General features: G+C 37.1%; 1 protein-coding gene across 6 annotated transcripts in view; it reads right to left on the bottom strand.

The window, feature by feature from the left end:
* Positions 1-8,737: 8,737 nt before the first annotated feature.
* Positions 8,738-21,916, bottom strand: part of GPCPD1 (glycerophosphocholine phosphodiesterase 1) — a 64,784-nt gene continuing 51,605 nt past the window's right edge. For 4 of the 6 annotated variants that reach the window (XM_006047744.3, XM_025264043.2, XM_025264044.2 and 1 more), the window contains 6 exons: positions 21,171-21,232; positions 18,884-18,949; positions 17,189-17,325; positions 16,589-16,724; positions 15,996-16,156; positions 8,738-9,942 (listed from right to left, as the gene is read on the bottom strand). In XM_006047744.3, the coding sequence (XP_006047806.1) occupies positions 9,753-9,942; positions 15,996-16,156; positions 16,589-16,724; positions 17,189-17,325; positions 18,884-18,949; positions 21,171-21,232 (752 nt within the window). In that variant the 3' untranslated portion in view covers positions 8,738-9,752. Of the gene's footprint in view, positions 9,943-10,500; positions 10,618-15,995; positions 16,157-16,588; positions 16,725-17,188; positions 17,326-18,883; positions 18,950-21,170; positions 21,233-21,916 lie in introns of all 6 variants that reach the window. The other 2 variants (XR_003103129.2, XM_025264042.2) reach the window with 2 other exon arrangements.

Raw genomic sequence — 21,916 nt, 5'->3', positions numbered from 1 at the left:
ACATCTGAGCCTGAAGACTTCTTTTTATTTTGGCTGCTTTGGGTCTTTGTTGACACAGGATTCTCCATTATGGTGCACAGGCTTCTCTTGTTGCAGAGCATGGGCTCTCTAGTTGCCCCGTGGCACGTGGGGCATGCCATGTGGGAATCTTAGTTCCTTGCCCAAGGACTGAACCCTGGTCCCCTGCATTGGAAGGTGGATTCTTAACCACTGTACCACCAGGGAAGTCCTGGAGATTTATTTTTCAGGTTTTAAAATTTAATTTCCTTAATAGTTATAGGGTTGTTCAATATATGCTTCATTTTGGGTGTTTTAATAGTTTGCGTTTTCCAAGAAATCATTCCATTTCAGTTGTTGATTTTACGTGTAGTTTCATAATATTGCTTGATTATCCTTTTGATGTCTGTTAACAGGACCTGCTTTCTTCCTGATAGTAATTTGCCTTTTTTTTTTTTTTTTTGGCCAATCTTGCTAGAGGTCTGTCAGTATTATTGATCTTAAAAATAGCCAGCTTTTTATTTCATTGACTTTTCTCTACTTTTTGTTTCCAAATCTACTCATTTATAATCTTAATTTTTTCCTTCTTTCTGCTTCCTTTAGGTTTATTTTGATCTTCCTTTCTAATTTCTTGAGATGCAAACTTAGGTTATTGGTTTGAGATATTTCCTCTTTTCTAACATATGCATCTGGGTGCAATAAATTTCCTTCTTAGCCCTGCTTTCATTGTATACCACAAATTTTGGAATGTCACCTACATCCTGTTGGTTGATGGTCTTGTTCTATCACTTTTTGAGAGGATATTGTAGTCTTCAACTATGGTTGTGTATCTTTCTTCTTTCAGTTCTAGTGGTTTTTGCTTCACATATTTTATAGCTTTGTTTTTTATTTTGGGGGGAGTTTTGGAGATATACACCTTTAAACTGCTGTTTTCTTGGTGAACTGACACTTTTATCATTATGCGATGTCCCTCTCTGTCTCTGCTAACTTTTGCTCTAACGTCTACCTTATTTGATATTAATAGCTGTACTTGTCTTGAATTTTTTTTGCATGCCATGTCTTTTTCCTTTCTTTTACTCTCAGTCTACCTTTATCACTGTACTTGAGTTTCTTGTCAATAGCATGTTCACTCTATGAATCTTTTAACTGATACATTGAGACAAGTTAATTTTAATGTAATTACTGATGTTAAGGCTTAAATGTGCTATTTTTTTCTACTGGTTCTGATTTTTTTGTTTCCTTTTCTCTGACATCCTGTGGGTTACTTAAACATTTTTTACAATTGCATTTTTACTTGCTTATAGTATTTTGAGTGTATTTCCTTGTGTAGCATTTTGAGTGTTTACTCAACCTTTTATATATACAACTTATCAAAGTTTGGACTTCCCTGGTGATCCAGTTTTAAAAACCCACAAGCCAATGCAGAGACATGGGTTTGATTCTCAGTCCAGGAAGATTCCACATGCTGTTGGGCAACTGAGCCTGTGAACCGCCAGTACTGACCCCACAAGCCTAGAGCCTATGTACGCAACAGGAGAAGACACTGCAACAAGAAACCTGTGCACCACAACAAAGAGTAACCCCTGCTCACCAGAACTAGAGAAAGCCCAAAGCATCAAAGACCCAGCACAGCCAAAAAACCAAAACCCAAAAAACTTATCAAAGTCTATTGGTGCCATTTTACCAATTTGAGTATAGAAACATCTCCATTTACATGCTTTTCCCTCTCCCAAATACTCTCCCTACATACACTGAGAACCACATTAGGCAGTATTTTAATTTTTGCCTTAAGCATCAGACATAATTTAGAAGACTCAATAGGATAAGGAAATTCTATTACATTTGCCCGCATTTTTGCTATTACCAACTTTTTTTCCTTCCTGATTGTAACATTTCCTCTTACCATTTTCTCTTTAGAGAACTCCATTTTAGCTATTCCTTCAGTATAGGTTCACTGGCAACAAATTCTTAGTTTTCCTTTATCCTTGTTTCCCCCTTCACATCTAGGAGTATTATTTCTGCAGGATATAAAACTCTGGGTTGTCAGTACTTTCCTTTCAGCACTTGAAAAATACCAGGTCCTTCTAGTCTCCATGGTTTCTGAAGAGAAATGTGCTGTTTGATTTGTTTTTCCCCAGTAGGTAATGGACCATCTTTCTAATTGTCTTTAATTTTCAGAAGTTTGCTTTCAATGTCTTGGTGTGGATTTCATTGGGTTTAATTATGGTTTGCTCAGCTTAAATCTCTAGGTTTACAAGTTAGTTTTTTCCCCAAATTTGGGGAATTTACAACCATTTTTTCAGCTCCACCCTCTTTTTCCTCTTCTTCTGGGACTCTGATGATGTTAAGATTTTTTAGTCCCATGTGTTCCTGAGGTCATGCTCATTTTTTTTATCAGTCTATTTTCTGTTTAGATTGGGTAATTTTTATCTCTAAGTTCTCCGATTCTATCTTCTGTCCTATTCTGCTGTTGAGCCCATTCACTTTTTAAATTTGTTCATTTTAAAACTTTTGTTTTATATCTTGTTTCTTTGTTGAGACCATTTTCCCATTTGTTTTCATTTGTTCCATGTTTCTAATTGCTTGCTAAAGCATCTGCTGACAACTGCTTTAAAATCCTTGTCAGATAATTATGTGTCATCTGTATTGTCTTTTCCCACATGGTTTGAGATCTTCCTGGTTCTTGGCATATATCACCAAGTGGTTATTGATTGAAACCTGGACGTTTTTGGTGCTGTAAGACTCTTACTAAATTTTACTTAAAATCTTTTAACAGGTCCCCTCTGCCACAGCATTGCCTCATTACTGCCAGGTAGAAGGTTCCTGTTGACACCTGAGGACAGGAAGGGCTGGGAGTTCGGGCTTTACAGTAGACCTCCTCTGACACCCTAGGGTGAGAAGCACCTGTTACTGAGGATGAAGTCTAGGCTCTTTGTGCAGTCTCCACTGACACTGTTGTGCAGGCCGTCTCTTTGCCACTGTGCAGTGGTAAAAACCCTGATTCTTCTTTGAGCACCCCATTTCCATCCCAGAAAGCAAGGAGGTTGGAGTCCAGGTTCCTCACTAGACTTTCTCTGACACCATCCCAGCAGAGGGTTGAAGTACTAAGTTTAAGCCTCCTGGGGTGAAATCTAGGCCATCCTTTTGGCCTTAACTGGTGAGGGTGAGGATATGATTGCAGTCTTTCATGAGATATTTGATTAGAATAGAGAAGTTACTGTCTAAAGGATTCCTGACTTGTTAAGCTGCCCTTTTCCTGGTCCTTTGGGTGAAGAGAGCAGGCTTTTACTGGGTTTTGGTGTTTAATTTCATTTTTGCCTACATCTTCTGGTGTTTCCTGGTAGCCAACTTCACCAAAACTGTCTGAGATAGATAAGGAAAATAAGAAAACCCAGAGAATTCACGTTTTTCCTTGAGTCCTGAAGTCCATTACTAAATCTGTCTTCTCTCCATCTGTCTTATGCTTGTTTTGCATATAATTGTTCATATAATGGAGGCGGCGATGGCACCCCACTTCAGCACTCTTGCCTGAAAAATCCCATGGACGGAGGAGCCTGGTAGGCTGCAGTCCATGGGGTCGCTAAGGGTCAGACACGACTGGGCGACTTCCCTTTCACTTTTCACTTTCATGCATTGGAGAAGGAAATGGCAACTCACTCCAGTGTTCTTGCCTGGAGAATCCCAGGGACGGGGGAGCCTGGTGGGCTGCTGTCTATGGGGGCACACAGAGTCGGACACAACTGAAGCAACTTAGCAGTAGTAGTAGTAGTGTCAGAGGTTTTAGTTGTATTGGGAAGTATGTATATTCCATGTTTCCTAAGTTCAATTTTTCATTACATACATTTTGGTCAAAAAATGAAAAAAGAGTAAGATCCAAAATCCTGTTAAAAAATAAAACATACTATGTGCTTAGAAAAAAATACCAAATTATATTAATATTTGGGTAGTAAACTTATGGATAACATTTCTTTTGCTTACTTCTATTTTCCATGTTTAAAATAATGTACATGTGTCACTTTGAAAATGAGTCATTTTCCTAAGTTGATTTCTACTACTCTCTTCATGACACACCCCAGGTTATGTTCACTTTTGCAAGAGTATGGATTCCACCCAACTAACATGAAATAGCATTTGAATCTTCATTTGGTGTGCTTTTAAAAACTCCCAATAAGCTGATTTTACAGATTCATGTCCTGGCCACTACTTTCTAGGAATGGATCCTCTGCACTCTTTCTGTCCAAGAGGCAGAGGGGAGAACGTTGGTACCCTGGGCAAAAGTGTAGGCCCTCTGTGATTGCTTTGTTGTTCAGTCACAAAGTCATGTCCCAACTCTTTGTGACCCCATGGACTGAAGCATGCCAGGCTTTTCTGTCCTCCACTATCTCCCGGAGTTCTCTCAAATTCAAGTCAGTGAGTTGGTGATTTTACCTAACCATTTCAACTTCTGCTGCCCTGTTCTCCTTTCGTCTTCAATCTCTTCCAGCATCAGGGTCTTTTCCAGTGAACCGGCTGTTACCATCATGTGACATCAATCTGTCAATTATCACCTTCAGTTCTTCCAATATTCAGGGTTATTTCCTTTAAAATTCACTGGTTTGATCTCCACAGTCCCATAGATTCTCTTAAGAGTCTTCTCCAGCAGCAGAATTCAAAGGCATCAGTTCTCCAGCACTCAGTCGTCTTTATGGCCCAACTCTCATATGCACGTGACTACTGGAAGAACGTTAGTTTGGACTACATGGACCTTGGTCAGCAAAAAATATTGTCTCTGCTTAATATGCTGTGATTTGGACCATACTTCAGAACACTGAAGGAGGTGAGATGGGAGCAGGTTTGGTGAAAGGAAGGAAAAATCTTTGTTGAGGTGTGTTAAATGTGACATGCCCCATTGTATCTCCAAGTGGAGATGCAAACTGACAACTGGATATATGAATCTGGGGCTTAGAGAGGTCTGGGCTACAGAAAAATACATTTGAAATCATGGAACTTTTACTAAGGTTTAGTTTCTTTCCCATGAAATTATGTAATTTGGTTCTGCAAGTAAATTTCAGAAGTTCATTCATCCTATATGTATTTGTTTTCTGAGAAAAAAAGCAGAGGTATGATTGGATCAATTTAGTAGAGGACTAGACAAATTATTTCCATTCATTGCCAAGTCATATCCAACTCTTTTGCAACCCCATGAACTGTTGATGGGACTTCTCAGGCAAGAATACTGGAGTCAGTCGCCATTTCCTTCTCTAGATCTTCTCAACCCAAGGGTCAAACCTGCATCTCCTGCATTGCCAGGTGGATTCCCTACCACTGAGCCACCAGTAGTTTATTATTCCTATACTAACATCACTTTCTTCATTATTTAAAAACTCATTTTACCCTGTCATTTTCCTTAAAAATCATCAATAAACTTTTATCTCCTACAAGGATGCAAGGCCTCTGACATCCTTAAATCCTTTTCCATTGTTGGGATGGCTCCATGATCCTCTCTGAACATACTACTACTTTGGCCTCTGAGTTTACAAAGGCTGTGCCCCAAACTGACCTCCGCCCCATTCCGCAAGGGCTTGAGAGCCTCATGAAAACTTTGTTCCAATCCATGAGTTCTCCTCCAATACATACTTGTGGATCTTAATCATATGCTTACTTTTAAAACATTTCAAATCCATTTCTCAATATATACCCACTAAGGGATTATTTCAATAAATTTCCACTCATGAACACCATGATACATTACTTCTAGTATGTGTACTTTCTTTCTACCCCAAAAGTACATGATCCATACCTAAAACAGAGTAAATCACTTGTATTCAAATCTAAATGAATAGAACTCCACTGTCAACCTAGAGTATCAAGCCAGTAATAATGTATGTGTGTGTGCAGGGTCGGGGGAGGAATGCAGTTAGGGTGTGGAGAGTCAAGGAACAAAGGATAATGATGGTCCCTCAAGACTCATGAGCACTGGCCCCACAGGTCATGCAAGTCCTACCCAAGGCAGTACCTGATTCAGCCACCCACTGCAGGATATAGGTGTACTGCCCTAGAAAGGGACAGGGCTGGGAGGAATCTACCTTATTTGCCACTCATTCCCATGACTGTCCTCATTCAGCACGAAGGAGAAAATTAGTTATGGTAACCCATAAACTAAGTGGCCCCAAGAAACTGGGGGTGGAGTGAGAACTCCATGTTTAAACATGCCAACACACATGCACACGCATGCACACACACTCCAGACAAAATGGCTGCACAGCATACAAAAACATATGTATACTGTGAAACAATCTGAGTTAGGAAACTAGGATTGTAGTCTCCACCATTTATTCATCTAGTTCATATCTAAATATAGAACACTATGGTAGTGCTAGAAATGCAAAGAAGTCCTTGCCCTTAAGGGGCTTACAATCTTATAAAGGGAAATAGAACAGGCACATAAAAAGTGGGTACAAGAAAGCATATGCTAACAAATGCCACAAAAATTCAGAGGGCAGAATAGTCCAAGAACACGGGGCTAGGAGTCACAAAGCCCAGTTGTAGTCCCAACCCAGTAAGTCAGTTAACTTGTCTGGGTTTACTAACCCAGCTGCAAAATTGTGAGATTTAGAGGCTGTCTGTACTTGTTTGCATCATGATTCTGATCAAAAGCAGAGGAATGGTTTTTGAGGAGGTGGCACCTGAGCTGAACGCAGAAGGAAGTCAAGGAAAGCAGTGCTGAGGTAGGCCTAAGTATGGGCTTCGGAGGGGAGAAGAAAGACAAATGTCACAAAGAGCAATGGGAGTGAGGTAAACAGGTGGCAGCGGCAGCCCTCAGGCACCACTGACACAGGAATGAACTGTGTTCCTCATATTTACATTCAGTTACAGTACATAATTCCAGATAATGGAAAAAAATCAGAGAATAATGGCAGCATTTTATCAAACATTTCACTTGATTTCCAAAAAATATAAAATAATTTAACATTATACTTCTACATTTAAAATTGACATTAATAAACTATTCCAACTGCCAAAATGTAAACCAACTCACTGCAAAATGTAAACCAACTCCAAGTTTACATTCTTAGTAAATTAAATCTCTTAACTCAAAAGTACATTTGATACAAATTATATTATCCTCAAAATTCCAACACTTCTTTTCTACTATGTCCCCATGCACCATGGAAATAAAAATTTGTAAAACAATGTCCCTACCCTTGAAGAGCCTGCAGCGTGGTGAGACAAACATTAACTGTGTCTACCAAGAATGTACCATTTTGCATGACATGATCAAGGAATGAACATTTGGCCATGGAGTAAAAAAAGGTGGATTCATCCCTTTCTAAGTTTTGGCAAGGGTGCAGCAGAGAGGTTGATGAAGGGCTAAAGGAGAAATGAGTGTGAGCAAGGAGAAAGTATCAGGGGCAGAAAAGGCTTCCAGGCAAGGCACATGGCTACAGACAGGGAGCAATGTGGGAATACGACATGGCGAGGGCCTAATACAGGCACAGTATAGCTAGCGCAGAGTGTATGGGGCAACAGCTAGTGATATGGAAGCCAGGACTTGGTCCTATAAAAAGGGAAGCTACTGCTAGCTATGAGTTAATCAGAAAATCCCATGGATGGAGGAGCCCAGTAGGCTGCAGTCCACGGGGTCATTAAGAGTCAGACACGACTGAGCGACTTCACTTTCACTTTTCACTTTCATGCAACTGGAGAGGAAATGGCAACCCACTCCAGTGTTCTTGCCTGGAGAATCCCAGGAACGGGGGAGCCTGGTGGGCTGCCATCTATGGGGTAGCACAGAGTCGGACACGACTGAAGTGACTTAGCAGCAGCATCAGCAACCCTGGTGTTTATAAGGTCAGCAAGAGATAGGAGAAAGTGAGCAGTGAGGTTCTGTCCTTGTCATAAGCAGTGGCTGTAAGCTCTACGCGGCAAATTATACTGTTGAGAAAACTGACCCCTACATCACTTCCTTTCCTGTTCCTCTTCTTTCCATTCATGATCTGCAAGTCTTCAAAATGGAGCTGGAACTAAAAAGGCACAGGGGAGGAGCAAACAAACAGGACTAGAAATACACATATGGCTAATCAAGTTATCATAAAGTAATGGTAACTGTATTATTCCAGGTCTGTAGATCAAAAAAAGTAATTCTTTTTCAGAAGTTTTCTAAAAGTCCCTAATTCATACCAAGTTAATTTCCACACAAAGTGTTGCAAAATCCTTTCAACATGAGAAAAGTATATAAAATCCCTGCAGAAAATTCCATTTCCTACACTATTTTCCACTAAATATCAGAGTTACAAACACAGTACCATAGGATTTTAAAGCCTATCTTCAACACAATTAAGATTTGGCCAAAACTGCATTACTCAGCTTAAAAAAGTAAAGATACAACATACAACCCAATTTTTAGGTTCTCAGCTACTACCAAATCATATCAGTAATGAATAAACTGCCTACATGAAGTAAAAGCTGTATGCAAATAAGCTATCCTTTCAGGGTGGACACTAAATTCCAATATCTCATAATAATAATAAGGGACCAATTTTACAAAAGTAACATCTTGAAATTTCATTTTATAATGAAGATAATAAATCTGTGTATTTTATTTAACATTCACTCATAAGTTAGTTATGCCAAAACAATCTGCTTCTAATAAAAGAAACCTTTGTATAATTCTAATAAAACACATACACATATAGTAGCATCTTCTACATTTCTAAATAAATTACATGATTGACATTTATTAACCAATAAAGAATACCAATGAGAATTCAGGACATTTATTTTTTGCACAGGGTTTTATCTACTGTACAACACACACATACATAAAACAAATCCACAAAGTAATGGTGTGTAATAGGTAGAGAGACACACTTAAGCATATTTAACATGCCTACAGACAACTTTTTTTTTCCTTTTTTTTTTTAGGCAACAAAATATTTTTTCAGTCCTTGACACCTTCTCACACTCACCTAGCACCACAGATGCAAGGACTTACAGTAAACGTGTACAGTCTCATGCTTAAAACAGAAAGCATGCATTCAACAGAATTTATACATTATCATCTATTGTATGCAGTCTGCAATCCATACTTGTAATATTTTATACATTAAGTTACCCTGCAGCTTTTTGGAATTTTAATATTTATGCAAAATAACTTCTGAAAGATATATGAAACAAGTTTTCAAGGATCACCTTTAGGCTATTTACACAGGTATTGGTTTGGTTAAATGGGAAAATGGCAGCAGCCTCAAGGTTCATACTGAATGAAAATGGTGTGCATGTCAATTCATGTGAAAAATACATATACACACAGATGGCACAAAGGTTTGTGCAGTTGGAATCACCAGTGCAAATACATGCATTTGAGGTACTTATTTTTCCCATGGTCAGGTATAATTATGCATAGCCATGTTCTTCTGAGTGCTAAGTATTTCCGACCTGATCAAATAAAAAGCTGTACTAAGTGTAAATATGAGATATTTATATAGTAATTCCAAAATTCTATGTTTAACATTATACATTTACATATTTAGTTTAAAATATTTACCAACCAATAAATATTCTCATGTAAAGAGATTGACTGGTAATTATACCTGGCCAAGTGATTTAAATAGCATACTTGAAATTCTAGCAAGAACTGTAATGAAATAGAAAATACTTCATTATTGCTTCATTGGAATGAAAACCTAAAAGGCATAGATAAACAGTGCTTAGTGATGAAAAGTGAATACCCAGAATAGCGGTGCATGCCCCAAATGGTCTCCACCCAGTAAACGCTAAGCACTCTCCACGTTATCAATGCCATTGGCATCCACATGAATGTCAGGCTCCCCACACAAAGATGAGGGAACAAAGCGGCTAACAGTGGGACACAAACAGCTCTTAAGCTCTGGTAATTCTTGCTTCAGGCGTTCCAACTGCTCCACTTGGAATATATTTGGCTGTTCAGGCATCCAATCATATATCCTATGATGAGACAAACACAAAACATAAAATAGGTAACTGTATGGCTTACTTAGGATCTGACAACCTACAGAATGCCTAGAACACCTATACTACAAAGTCTTAATTTTTTCTTAAAAGATATAAGCATCAGTTCTATTTAAAAACATTTCTTTTCTTCCAGTCTACTCACTGCCTTTTTGCAACCCTGAAGCAAAAGAGCTGATTATAAATTGAATCAGAAAATGAAATCTGTAGCTTACTCGTGATTCTTCAAGTATATTTTCTTCAAGTTAATCAATCAGCAATGCCTTATCTGACACATGGGAACTTACTACAAGGTAGAGTTGGAATTCATACCCAGTTCTGACTTCAAAGCACTAAAGATCAAGATGAAAAGGACTGCTTGGGACTTCCCTGGAAGTTCTGTAGTTAAGAACCCACCTTTCCACTGCAGACTACATGGGTTCCAGCCCTGGTTGGGGAACTATGATCCCACATGCTACACGATGCAGCCAAAACATAAAGATTAAATTAAAATTAAAAAAAAAGAAAGAAAGAAAGAAAGAAAGGACTACTCACCAGTGTGAAAATTATGCTAAAGCTATGTAGTACTAACAGATGTATCTAGAGTTGAGAGCCCCACGTGACAATGACGGTACTAGCACTGCTCACCAGCACAGCAAGGAAGGCCTTTCACTGTTTAAATGTAAAAAACCAGACCATTTATGTGAGGCACTTACTCTTTATGACATCTAGCCACTCAGCAGTGCTCAGACTCTTTGCTACACCATGGACTGTAGCCTACCAGGCTCCTCTGTCCATGGGATTTTCAAGGCAAGAATACTGTCCTCCAGGGGATCATCCCAACCCAGGGACCGAACCCAAATCTCCTGTGTCTCTGGCACTGGCAGGTGGATTCTCTACCGCTGAGCCACCTGGGAAGCTGCTATGACATCAGAATAGGGAGAATTTTCTTAAACAAGATTTTTCAAGTATTGATTTTATGAAATATTTCACTATTCTAACACAAAGACTTAATTAAAGGCATATATAAAATAATGAAGAGTGATCTCTGGATCAAGACTGAATAGAAGCATCTAAGTTCACTCCCTATATCCTGTTAGAAATAAAATAAGGCTATTGAGAGAAAATTCACTAAATATGAGAAAAACCAAAGAGAAACAGCAACAAAATTCTGGAAGCTATTAAACAGATGGATAAGTAATCAAGTACTTCAGTTAGCAGAATAGAAAAGTCCAAACCACAAGCTAGTAGTTGGAAAAATGAAAAGGGTTGAGTTAAAAGTAGCCCAAGCTCCTCCAGAACTGGGTGGGGGGAGGAAGGGGCTCAAAGATGGAGGATGGGGTGAAGGTTGAGCAGTAGCAAGTGGTTCCCTTCCATTTAACTCCCTGCTGTGGAGGCTGCCCCTGCCCTACTTGGTCCAGGTCGAATGAAGGAGAAGACTAGGTGAGAGAGTTAGAGGCATTTTATAAAATAGCCATCAGCATCATGGAAATTAGAGAGGGTACAAATACAACAAATTCTAAACACAAGAGACATGCCCTTCTTCACCCATCTCTCTTTCCTCACTTGACTCCAAGAAACTGAGCAGCCAGACTTGTATCCTCTAAGTACAATATATTACAGAGTCTTCTAGGAGGAATCTGACCAATCAAAAAGCAAAGTTTTTAATCTAATGATAGATGTATGACCAAAGGGGTCACACATATTATTCCACAGTGAGATTTCACAAGCCATATTCATACACTCAAGAGTTTCCAACAAGCTTTTTAGATTCCAGTTCCTTAACCAAGGATTTCTAAATATCTGAGGAAATCTTCTAACATGTAAGATAGTGAGCAAAAGAGAAGAAAAAAAAATTTTGTAAGTGATCCTTAATGACTTCAGAGAAATAGTAATTTCATCAGAGAACAGAATTTTTAAAATACATACATAAAAAGGAGCATTCAGATGAAAAAAGACAGTTCTTGAAAATTAAAAGCACAACTGCTGCTGCTGCTGCTAAGCCGCTTCAGTCGTGTCCGATTCTGTGCGACCCCATAGACGGCAGCCCACCAGGCTCCCTCATCCCTGGGATTCTCCAGGTAAGAACACTGGAGTGGGTTGCCATTTCCTTCTCCAATGCATGAAAGTGAAAAGTGAAGTCGCTCAGTTGTGTCCGACCCTCAGCAACTCCATGGACTGCAGCCTTCCAGGCTCCTCCGTCCATGGATTTTCCAGGCAAGAGTACTAGAGTGGGGTGCCACTGCCTTCTCCAAACGGAGGTACAAAAAACTCAACAGGATAAGCGGATACAAAGATTGAGGAAATTTTTGAAAGTAGAACAAAAAGACAAAGATATAAAATAGGAAAAAAGCTAAGAATTTAAATCTGGTCAAAGAGTATATAATATACAAATGAAAGGATTTCTATAAAGAAAAATAAAAGGGATACCAAGTGTCTAGCACATGGGTAAAACCAGACTCACAAGACCATCTTTATGAAAATTTAGAACACTAGAGACAAAAGCAAAGATTCTCCAGAATTCTGGAAAACAAACAAATCACATGTGAGGGAGTAGGAATCAACATGGTTTCTCACATTTCTTAATAGCACAATGGAACTGTGAAGATAATGGAGAAATACTTTTAAAAGTCTTAAAAAAATGATTTCTAACATGGAATTTTATGCCCGGCCACTTTCAGACATGCAAGACTTCAGACTTTCCATCCTCCTTTCTCAAGAAGATACTGAACTACGTGTTTGATAAAAATGACTGTAAAGCAAGAGAGAAATTCTGAAGGGCACAATTCCTGGACTACAGGAAACAGGAGCTGTGACCTAAGAACTGTTGCTCAGCGTGGCAATTGTACCCAAAGTCAAGCAATGTTACTGAAGATGACTGAATGGATGGACAGGCTTGCTGTGGGCTAGCACAGAGTCAGACACGACTGAAGCGACTTAGCAGCAGCAGCAACACTCGAAAAGAGCCCCTGCCTATCCTACCAGCTTTGAAACCTACAGAATGCCCTGAACCATTTAACATTTGTTGATTCAGTTTCCACTCTACTTGACAGGTTTATTTTGGGCTGCCCTACTCCTGAGAACTCTTAGGAGGCTCCAGTGAGCAGAACAAGCACAGAAAAGCCCGCTACATGTGCCCATATTCCTATTATACTTCCAATGCCTAATCCACAGACAAATTCCTTATGCTGAGCTAGAGACCCAGCAGGTCACAAAATTAGTCCAGAAAGTTAAGACTAGCATAGAAAAGGTGCAAGCCAATGGCACAATCGTTTAAAAAAGCACACATACTAAATACTCAGGGACCATCATCTTTTTAACTTATTTAATAGTTTCAGGTACACACTTGTAGATTAAATATCTACATGTGAACTAGGTTGCTATGTAAAATGCATTTGTAACTGGGTTTGGGGTCAACAGGTTTAAGTAAGTCACTGCCCTAAAGAAACTTATACACATGCTGTAGACAACCTGGTCAACAATGTTTACAACCAACAATTTAACACCAATGAAACACTTTGGCAACCACCTCAAGGTTCTCCAATAGTATAAAAATTGTGGTAGAATCATAGAGCCTTGAAGAGAAACAAATTATAACATGCAACAAATGGGTTGACTTTAAGAAGGTAACAAGTAGGGAAAGAGTACAAATAAAGTTTAAAGCCATGAAAAACTAAATGTTATATTGTCTAGCAATAAAAATAAGAATTTAACAAATTTTAAGAGAATAATCTGATAATCAGTTATATCTGAGGGAGGGGGTAAGGGAATATAATTAGAGAGGGGCACACAAGTGAGTTCATATCTAATAATAATGTTCTTTAAATGTGGGTTCTGTTATAATTTGAGCAGGCACAGTATACAAAGAGGAAACATTGCTCAATTTAATCCATGAGGCGAGTATTATCCTCATGTCAAAATCAGACAATCATCTGATAAAGGTAAATTAAAGGCCATCTTAGTCATTACTACAAATGGAGAAATTCCAAATATCAGCAAATTAAGCATAGCAGCTTGTATAAGATAATAAATCATAAAACCATGATTAAATCTAAAATCTGTGTTAATGCCTTTGTAAAAACAGGACTGGTTTTGCTAAATTAAAACACATCACAATTCTCCCCCATGTAAAATGAAACAAAGGCTCTGAATCATTTAAATCTTCAATATGTCTAAATTTGATAATGAAAAAATAATAGCAATAAGCACCTTAAATACCATAAGGAACAGTTTAAAAAAAAATTTACACAGGAACTCAGGGACAATTAAAGAGCTAGGAAAGACTGCTAGGTTTTTCTTGGTTGCACCTCATGCTTGCAGGATCTTAGTTGTCCAACCAGGAACTGAACCTAAGTCATTGGCAATGAAAGCACTAACTCCTAACCACAGAGTGTGAGGGAATTCCCAGAACTGTTGAACTATTTGAAGTACGTACACACACACACCACACACAGAAGACACATATATATGTAGTTCATATATATCAGTATGGTTGATTATATACATACATGTAATACTTTGACTAAAATTTTTTTAAAAAGAAGAAAAAACTTCCAAGAATAATAAAAATTGACCCTACCCAGTCTCTCACCTCTCACTGTGCCCAAGGAGAAGCCCAGTGCTGGACCACCTCAACATCCCACACACACACCCTCAACACAGTCCTGCCCTGGTGCCTGCTCCTACCTTTGCCTAAAATGCAAAATCTGTCAGAGCAAGTTTAACCACCACCACCCATGCTCAAATCTATCTCTTGCTTCCTCTTTAAAATTATTTTTGTTGACCCTGTGCCAGGAAGCACTCACTTTGTTTTGGCCTTTTATATATATCACACAGTATCTTCCTGTTTTCCTTGCAAGGTCAGTGTTTGCTACAACCAAGTAGGGCCCTTTAGATGAAGGATCTGACTAAAATTCTATACTCTACAAAAGCTGTACATGGTATAATCTCACAATATACTTTTCTTACCTGAAAATGTTTGCAATCATTCCTTCCTCCTCCTCAAAGAAATATTCCCTCAAATTTTGCTAAATAAAGGACTTTCATCATATTGCAATTAAAAATTTTTAATTTTCCTTTAATTAGATGGAAACATCTAATAAAAAGAATCATGAATTATGCAGCTTAAAGAAATATTAACCAAATACTTTAAAAGGCAGGCATTATCTGGGTTGTAGTTTTAAGACAAGACTAATGCAGACAAAATAGCAGGGGTGGGGAAAGCTTTATTAAGCAAGCAATATAACTTTATAAAACAAACAGTAATATGAACTAAATCCAAGGACTGTATTTTTTTAAAGATCTGGTAACAAATTTTATCACTTACGTGATGTTGCTCAAGTATTAGTAAGCCCACTAAACCCCCTCAGCAGAGTAAACCTTCTAACCCCAGATTTCTTTACACAAAGCAACCTTTTCATCTCTCAGAGATCTCAGACTTACGTTTTAAACAACCAGTAAATTTATTTAAAAACAAATTACTTAAGCTATTGTATTGTTCAAAAATCTGGCAATACCAAAGTGAACAAAATAGGCAAAGCCTTGCCCTCATGGAGGGAAAGGACTGACCTAGAGATAAATATTTGGGGATGTACAAAGTATGAAAAGCCACAGAACAGGATGAGACCACCAAGAAAATTGTTGCAGACAGAGAACAGGTTTAGGGCAAAGAGCATGTGCATTTATCCCCTAAAAGATGAAAAATAAGTTACTCATGAAAAGGTAACTTATTAACTACAAATTCTAAATGGTCATTCTCTATATTAGTATTCTGTAAAGTAGAATGGACAGGGAAGGAAAACGTTAGGATTTTTTCTTACAATTTAATAAATCAAATGAATAAATCAATTTAATAAATCAAACCTCCACCTGCAAGATGAGTCAATATATCTAGGTTAGTAAGCAATCATCTGAATTTTTAACAAACTTCCCAAGTGACTGTGGTATACTCCAAAGTTTGAAAAAATTTCACGGACAAATAAATGTTAAGATAATTATACTACTTTTCCTCTTCTAACAATCCATGAAAATTTTTCATAAAAAACAAATACCTATCATAAATTAGACCATTAACTCCAAATTCCTTTAATTTCTTTCTGTTGTCAGGATCATTGGTATCATCACCCCAGCAGAATATGACCAGTCCCTTAGCTTTTGCTTCTTGAATATAGGACGGATTTCTGAGTAGATCTTCAGTATGTGCATTTATCCCCTAAAAGATGAAAAAATAAGTTACTCATGAAAAAGTAACTTATTAACTACAAATTCTAAATGGTCATACTCTATATTAGTATTCTGTAAAGTAGAATGGACAGGGAAGGAAAATGTTAGGATTTTTTCTTACAATTTAATAAATCAAATCAGTTTTACAATGTAACCATTTTAGATGATTCATAAAACCCACTCAGAACACTAAACTACAAAACATACTTAACCTAGGCCTGCAAGAAAATTTTTGTCAGTAGAGGTCATTTAACTGCTTTTCAGTCTGTAATTTAATACTCTCATTTTATGTAGAGCTATCTGCTCATTATACATAGGTCAAAACTAATCACTCAGATGTTAAATTAATATATAATTTTGCTTACTATTACTCTAAAACATTTTTCAAAAAATAAATATTAAAAATTCAAGCATAGCTTACCAGTAGATTTTCAAATTGTGCAAAGCTCATTGCAATGGGGGTTGTCCGAGACCTGAGGTCCATGAGTTCAGGGTAAATATCAGATTTCCCCTGAGTCAAAAATAATATGGGATATTTGTTCTGCTTTTGGCGAACCCTAAAAAAAGACAATTTAAAAAATATTTTCCACTGGGCAGATAACCATAACATATTGCTTTGAAATTTGAGAAAATACTAAAAATATAAAGAAAAAAAATTAAAGGCATACTCGTTACAGAGGTATAACAAACATTAACATATACTGCCTTTAAGTTAAAAAAAAGAAAAGAAAAAATTAAATTATTCTATACAAGAATTAAAATGCTCTCAGAAATGGGCCAAAAGAAAGCCCCTGAGGTATTACAATTCGGTAAGGAGGATTTCATGTCTGTAAAATGAAACACAGGGTGTGAGGTGCTCCAACCCAGTGGTGTACAAGGCATCTCAGTAGAGAATATATAAAATGCAATACAGAAGACAAATCAAGGGTGAAGGCTTACCACTTCCTTACCTCCTACTGCAGTAATCCTACTCTAAATCCTAGCTATAGTCTAAGTATATAGGAGAAAAAAAACGACTTACATTGTGCAAATATCTGCATCAAATGAAGAAAATACTATTCTCCTCTTCCCAGAATTTTCTAAAACAGTTTTTAAAATTATATCCAAAAACAGATTCATGTCAAAATATGTTGATAAGTTACCATCCCACATTCCATCCTATGGAAGAATAGGAAAACAAAAGTCATTAAATACCCTAGAATCACAGTACTAAGAAAAATTCTTGAGAACAGTCCAACTAGTATTTTACAGATAAGGAAAGCAAAGGCCTATGTGAATTATTGTAATTAGGTACAGATACATACAAAGTGATTATAACATCAATTGACTTTTGCTTTAATAAAGTTTAACAAAATAAAAGCTAAAATTCTGGAAATCTGAAATCTACTGTGATTTTAAAATATTTTTATATAATCTTCATAAACTCTAAGTGGACAAAAAGACTCCACTTTATTTGTTAACTCACTAGCCAAAAATTCCTGGTAATTAAGAATTACCAGTTAAAAATCTCATTCTTGAGTATTAGATATATTGCTGCTGCTGCTGCCAAGTCGCTTCAGTCGTGTCCAACTCTGTGCGACCCCATAGACGGAAGCCCACCAGGCTCCCTCGTCCCTGGGATTCTCCAGGTAAGAACCCTGGAGTGGGTTGCCATTTCCTTCTCCAGTGCATGAAAGTGAAAGTGAAGTCCATTACAGTTACTTTAAAAGCTCTGAAAACTTAAAAATCAAGTACTAAGAAAAACATGTTAGCCAGGACCAGCTTATCATAAACAGCGATGTAAAAGACATGCTTTGAGGACAGTTTTGGTTATTCTGACCAAAACAAATACCAGGATTGTCTGGATTAACTACTTCCAATGTCCCCCACCCCAACCAGCACTCTTAGCATGCAGCCCCATCTGATACATTCAAGAGTTTGTTGTTTTCCTGGAGTAGAACACTACTAGGCTGCACAAAGTCAAGGTTCTTTTTCACCATTTAAGCACAGTAGCAGCTTTTCAATAAATAATTCTTTATTGAACAAAACAATGACTAAATTTTAGACATGTGTGCAGAAATTTCTTTTCCTAATTAATTACTACTAGCTATTGCCACTTAACAGAAAACTGCTTAGGCAATTATTTAAGGTATATATTGAGATGGGGGTAAAAAACAAAAACTAATCAGTTACTAAGTTCTCACTGGTTATATTTCTCACTGTTCCTTTTACAAGTCACAGAAATTGTCCATATTACTGTGCGCATGAGAGGCATGTAAACTGGAATTTCTACTATAATGTAATCATAACTGGGCTTCGTCATAACTGATAGCTCAGTTGGTAAAGAATCCACCTCCAATGCAGAAGATCGCGGTTTGATTCCTGGGTTGAGAAGATCCGCTGGAGAAGGGATAGGCTACCCACTCCAGTATTCTTGGGCTTCCCTGGTAGCTCAGCTTGTAAAGAATCCGCCTGCAATCCGGGAGACCTGGGTTCAGTCCCAGGGTTGGGAAGATCCCCTGGAGATGGGAAAGGTTACCCACTCCATAACTACTTTTAAGAACTGAAATAAGTGTAAATTCTGCTTTATTTAAAAGGTCTAACAAGCACTGTGCCTGCTGGATGAAGCCATAAGATTTCAGTTACACTTATTCCACTAAAACAAAGAGACAAGAATCAATGCATTAAAGAAACAAGAGGGAGGAAAGAAGAATGGGTCACGTGGAGAATGGCTTACCCTTTGTTGGCAGATCCATTTAATTTCTATGTTAAACCCTACATCTTCTGGCAAAGATTCTAAAACCTAGAGTTGCGTTTGTTGGTGGTAAATTTTGTTTCATTTTTGGTGAGATGAATGGTAGAATAAGAAGGAAAAAAAGAAAAACAAATTTATTACAAAAAGCAATCTGTAAGAAAACATATCACTAGTAAGGATAAAGTGCTTTGTGCCGTTGGTAAAAACCACTATCTTTTCTTACACTCAAACTGACAACCTGGTTAATGATTAAATTGAATAAGAAAGTCAAAACAAATTAAATAGCAAAGACAGTGGTCTTTAGCATGTGATAATTGATTACTACTTAACATTGAGATGATCCTAACCTAAAATCCTTTTCACCATTAGTACTGAACAACTAAAGTGAGCAGACAAGGAGCCTCATGAATTTAAAAAGACATCTGTCATATTTTCTGAATCGCATCCAGGCATGTCAATCTACTAAGATATACTTTTACAAAAAAATATTAATTTCTAGCTTGTTTTGAAGGTGGTGATACTTAACTTGTACCACAGTGATAACTCCCTGGAAAGATGTTATCTTTAAAGTTCAAGAGGCTCATAAATAAAAAAAGTCTTTATATAAATAACAGTATCAATTTATCTAAATTATCTAGACACTATGCAGTAATACCACTTGCCCTGGCATTACTAGAAAATATAATCTAAAATATGAAGCTTGAGACTTCCCTGGTGGTCCATTGGTTACGAATCCACCTTCCAATGCAGGGGATGTGGGTTCGATTGCTGGTCAGGAAACTAACTTCCCACATGCCATGGAGCAACTAGAGAACTACTGAGCCTGCATGCTTCTACAGTTATTACAGAAGCCTGCACACCTCAATGAAATATCCCTGTGGTACAATTTGAGAAAGCCCTTGGGATGCAATGAAAACCCAGCACAGCCAAATTGAAAAAATAAAATAAAATAAAATATGAGGCTTGTTTATTAACATACAAACAGCTGATTTTTTTTTATTCAAACACCAATTTGTTTTGTCAAATACTCAAGCATGCTAAAGCAGAAAATGAATTTAGAACAATTTATTTAAAAGTTTAGGAACCACTTAACATGGACAGTATATATGGTATTTAATTTTATAATAGCAAGTAAAAGACTAAAAACAGAATAAGAATATAGCCTGGAATTCTGGTGACCTTGGATATAGCCTCGGTCTACGTTAACCAGCTGCATGAAAAGTACAATACCTAAAATAAGCTGTACTCAATCTCCTGTGAGTTTTTTTTACTTTGTTCTCTGATATGTTTAGCCTTACTTAATATATCTGCCATATTTTTACTGGACTAATGCACAATCAGAAAAGAACAACCCTTTGATACACATTTTTTAAAAATCTGTTTTTCTGTTCTATGAAATCATGTCCAGAAATCATGAAATTTCTAAGAACCAAATGATTTTAGAATTTTGGACTAGAAGGAATGACTTAGCTAGGCTTCACAAATATCTGAAAAATTATTCAAACCATGATCTAAAGGCACTAGGACAATGACTATTATAGGGGTTCTCCTGTAGCATCCTTTTTAGAGGGTAAATAATCATGATAAACTGGTATTACCTATTTTTTTGCCTAAGAAAACTACTGTAGCTGACACATCACCAGAAATACAGTGGAGAACAGGAAAATTAGGAAATGGAGCCAACAAGAACAAAAGGAGATTCAGCATGATCAAAGATGGTATTTGACCTGCCTGTCAAAGGAATTCCTTTATGAATTGTGTCTAGTTTTAAATCTTCATGTGAGTTTTTGTTACACTTTTTCAGAGTGAATTCTTGAAATTTGTATCTCATTTTAAGTAACCAGGGTACCTATCTTCTTTGGTTGGAGAATTTCTCTCTAAAAGCCAAACACCAGCCTTAAATTTTGTAAAAATGCCTCTCCCATTGTCACACTTCCCCCTGGACCCCCTTTTCTATGCCCTTTCCTCTCTGTTTATATACAGAATATATATATATAATGTATATATATACATATATACAGAAATATGTGAATTTCCTGTTCTTACCAAATTAATCCATTGAGGTAGGAAATTTATTCATCTGAGCAAATCAGTTGTTCATCAAAAAAAAAGGTACACAAATACACAAGAATGTATCTTCTCTAAAAAGCATCAAACATTAGTTTACATTACACGGCCTTTTTAGTGCGCATTTAAAAGACCAAAATAAATTATTCAGATATAAAAGAATTAATGATAACACTACCCTAAGTTTATCTAAAGAACTTACCATCTTAAGAGAAGGAAATGGCTGATTTTCAGAAAAGGAATTTTCTTCTTCAACCATAGATTCTGAAATTTTAAATTATAAAAACTCAGTAGATTAATGCCACTTTATCACTAAGACATTCCCCGAATTTCTTAAGGAAGTAGTTATGAGATCCTTTCACATATAGTATTTTTGAAAGCTCTTGTATCTAGTAATTTTAACCAATAAAACCCCCATTTTCAAAATAAACATCCTTTATGAAGACCACTTTACAATATTTAATAGGAACATCTAATTTTATGACCTCAACAGTGATTATTTTCTTATAAAAATTATACTTTGTAAAAGAAGTTGCAAGAAATTATTTTTTATAGCTCATTGAGATTAAGAGCTATGTAAGGTAATGCTCAAAATTCTCCAAGCCAGGCTTCAGCAATACATAAACTATGAACTTCCAGATGTTCAAGCTGGTTTTAGAAAAGGCAGAGGAACCAGAGATCAAATTGCCAACATCCGCTGGATCATCAAAAAAGCAAGAGAGTTCCAGAAAAACATCTATTTCTGCTTTATTGACTATGCCAAAGCCTTTGACTATGTGGATCACAATAAACTGTAGAAAATTCTGAAAGAGATGGGAATACCAGACCACCTGACCCGCCTCTTGAGAAACCTATATGCAGGTCAGGAAGCAACAGTTAGAACTGGACATGGAACAACAGACTGGTTCCAAATAGGAAAAGGAGTACGTCAAGGCTGTATATTGTCAC

The sequence above is a fragment of the Bubalus bubalis genome, chromosome 14 (genome assembly GCF_019923935.1).
Source record: "Bubalus bubalis isolate 160015118507 breed Murrah chromosome 14, NDDB_SH_1, whole genome shotgun sequence".
Lineage (NCBI taxonomy): Eukaryota > Metazoa > Chordata > Mammalia > Artiodactyla > Bovidae > Bubalus > Bubalus bubalis.
The sequence above is the reverse complement of the archived record's forward strand: the minus strand, read 5'-3'. Positions and strand labels throughout refer to the sequence as shown.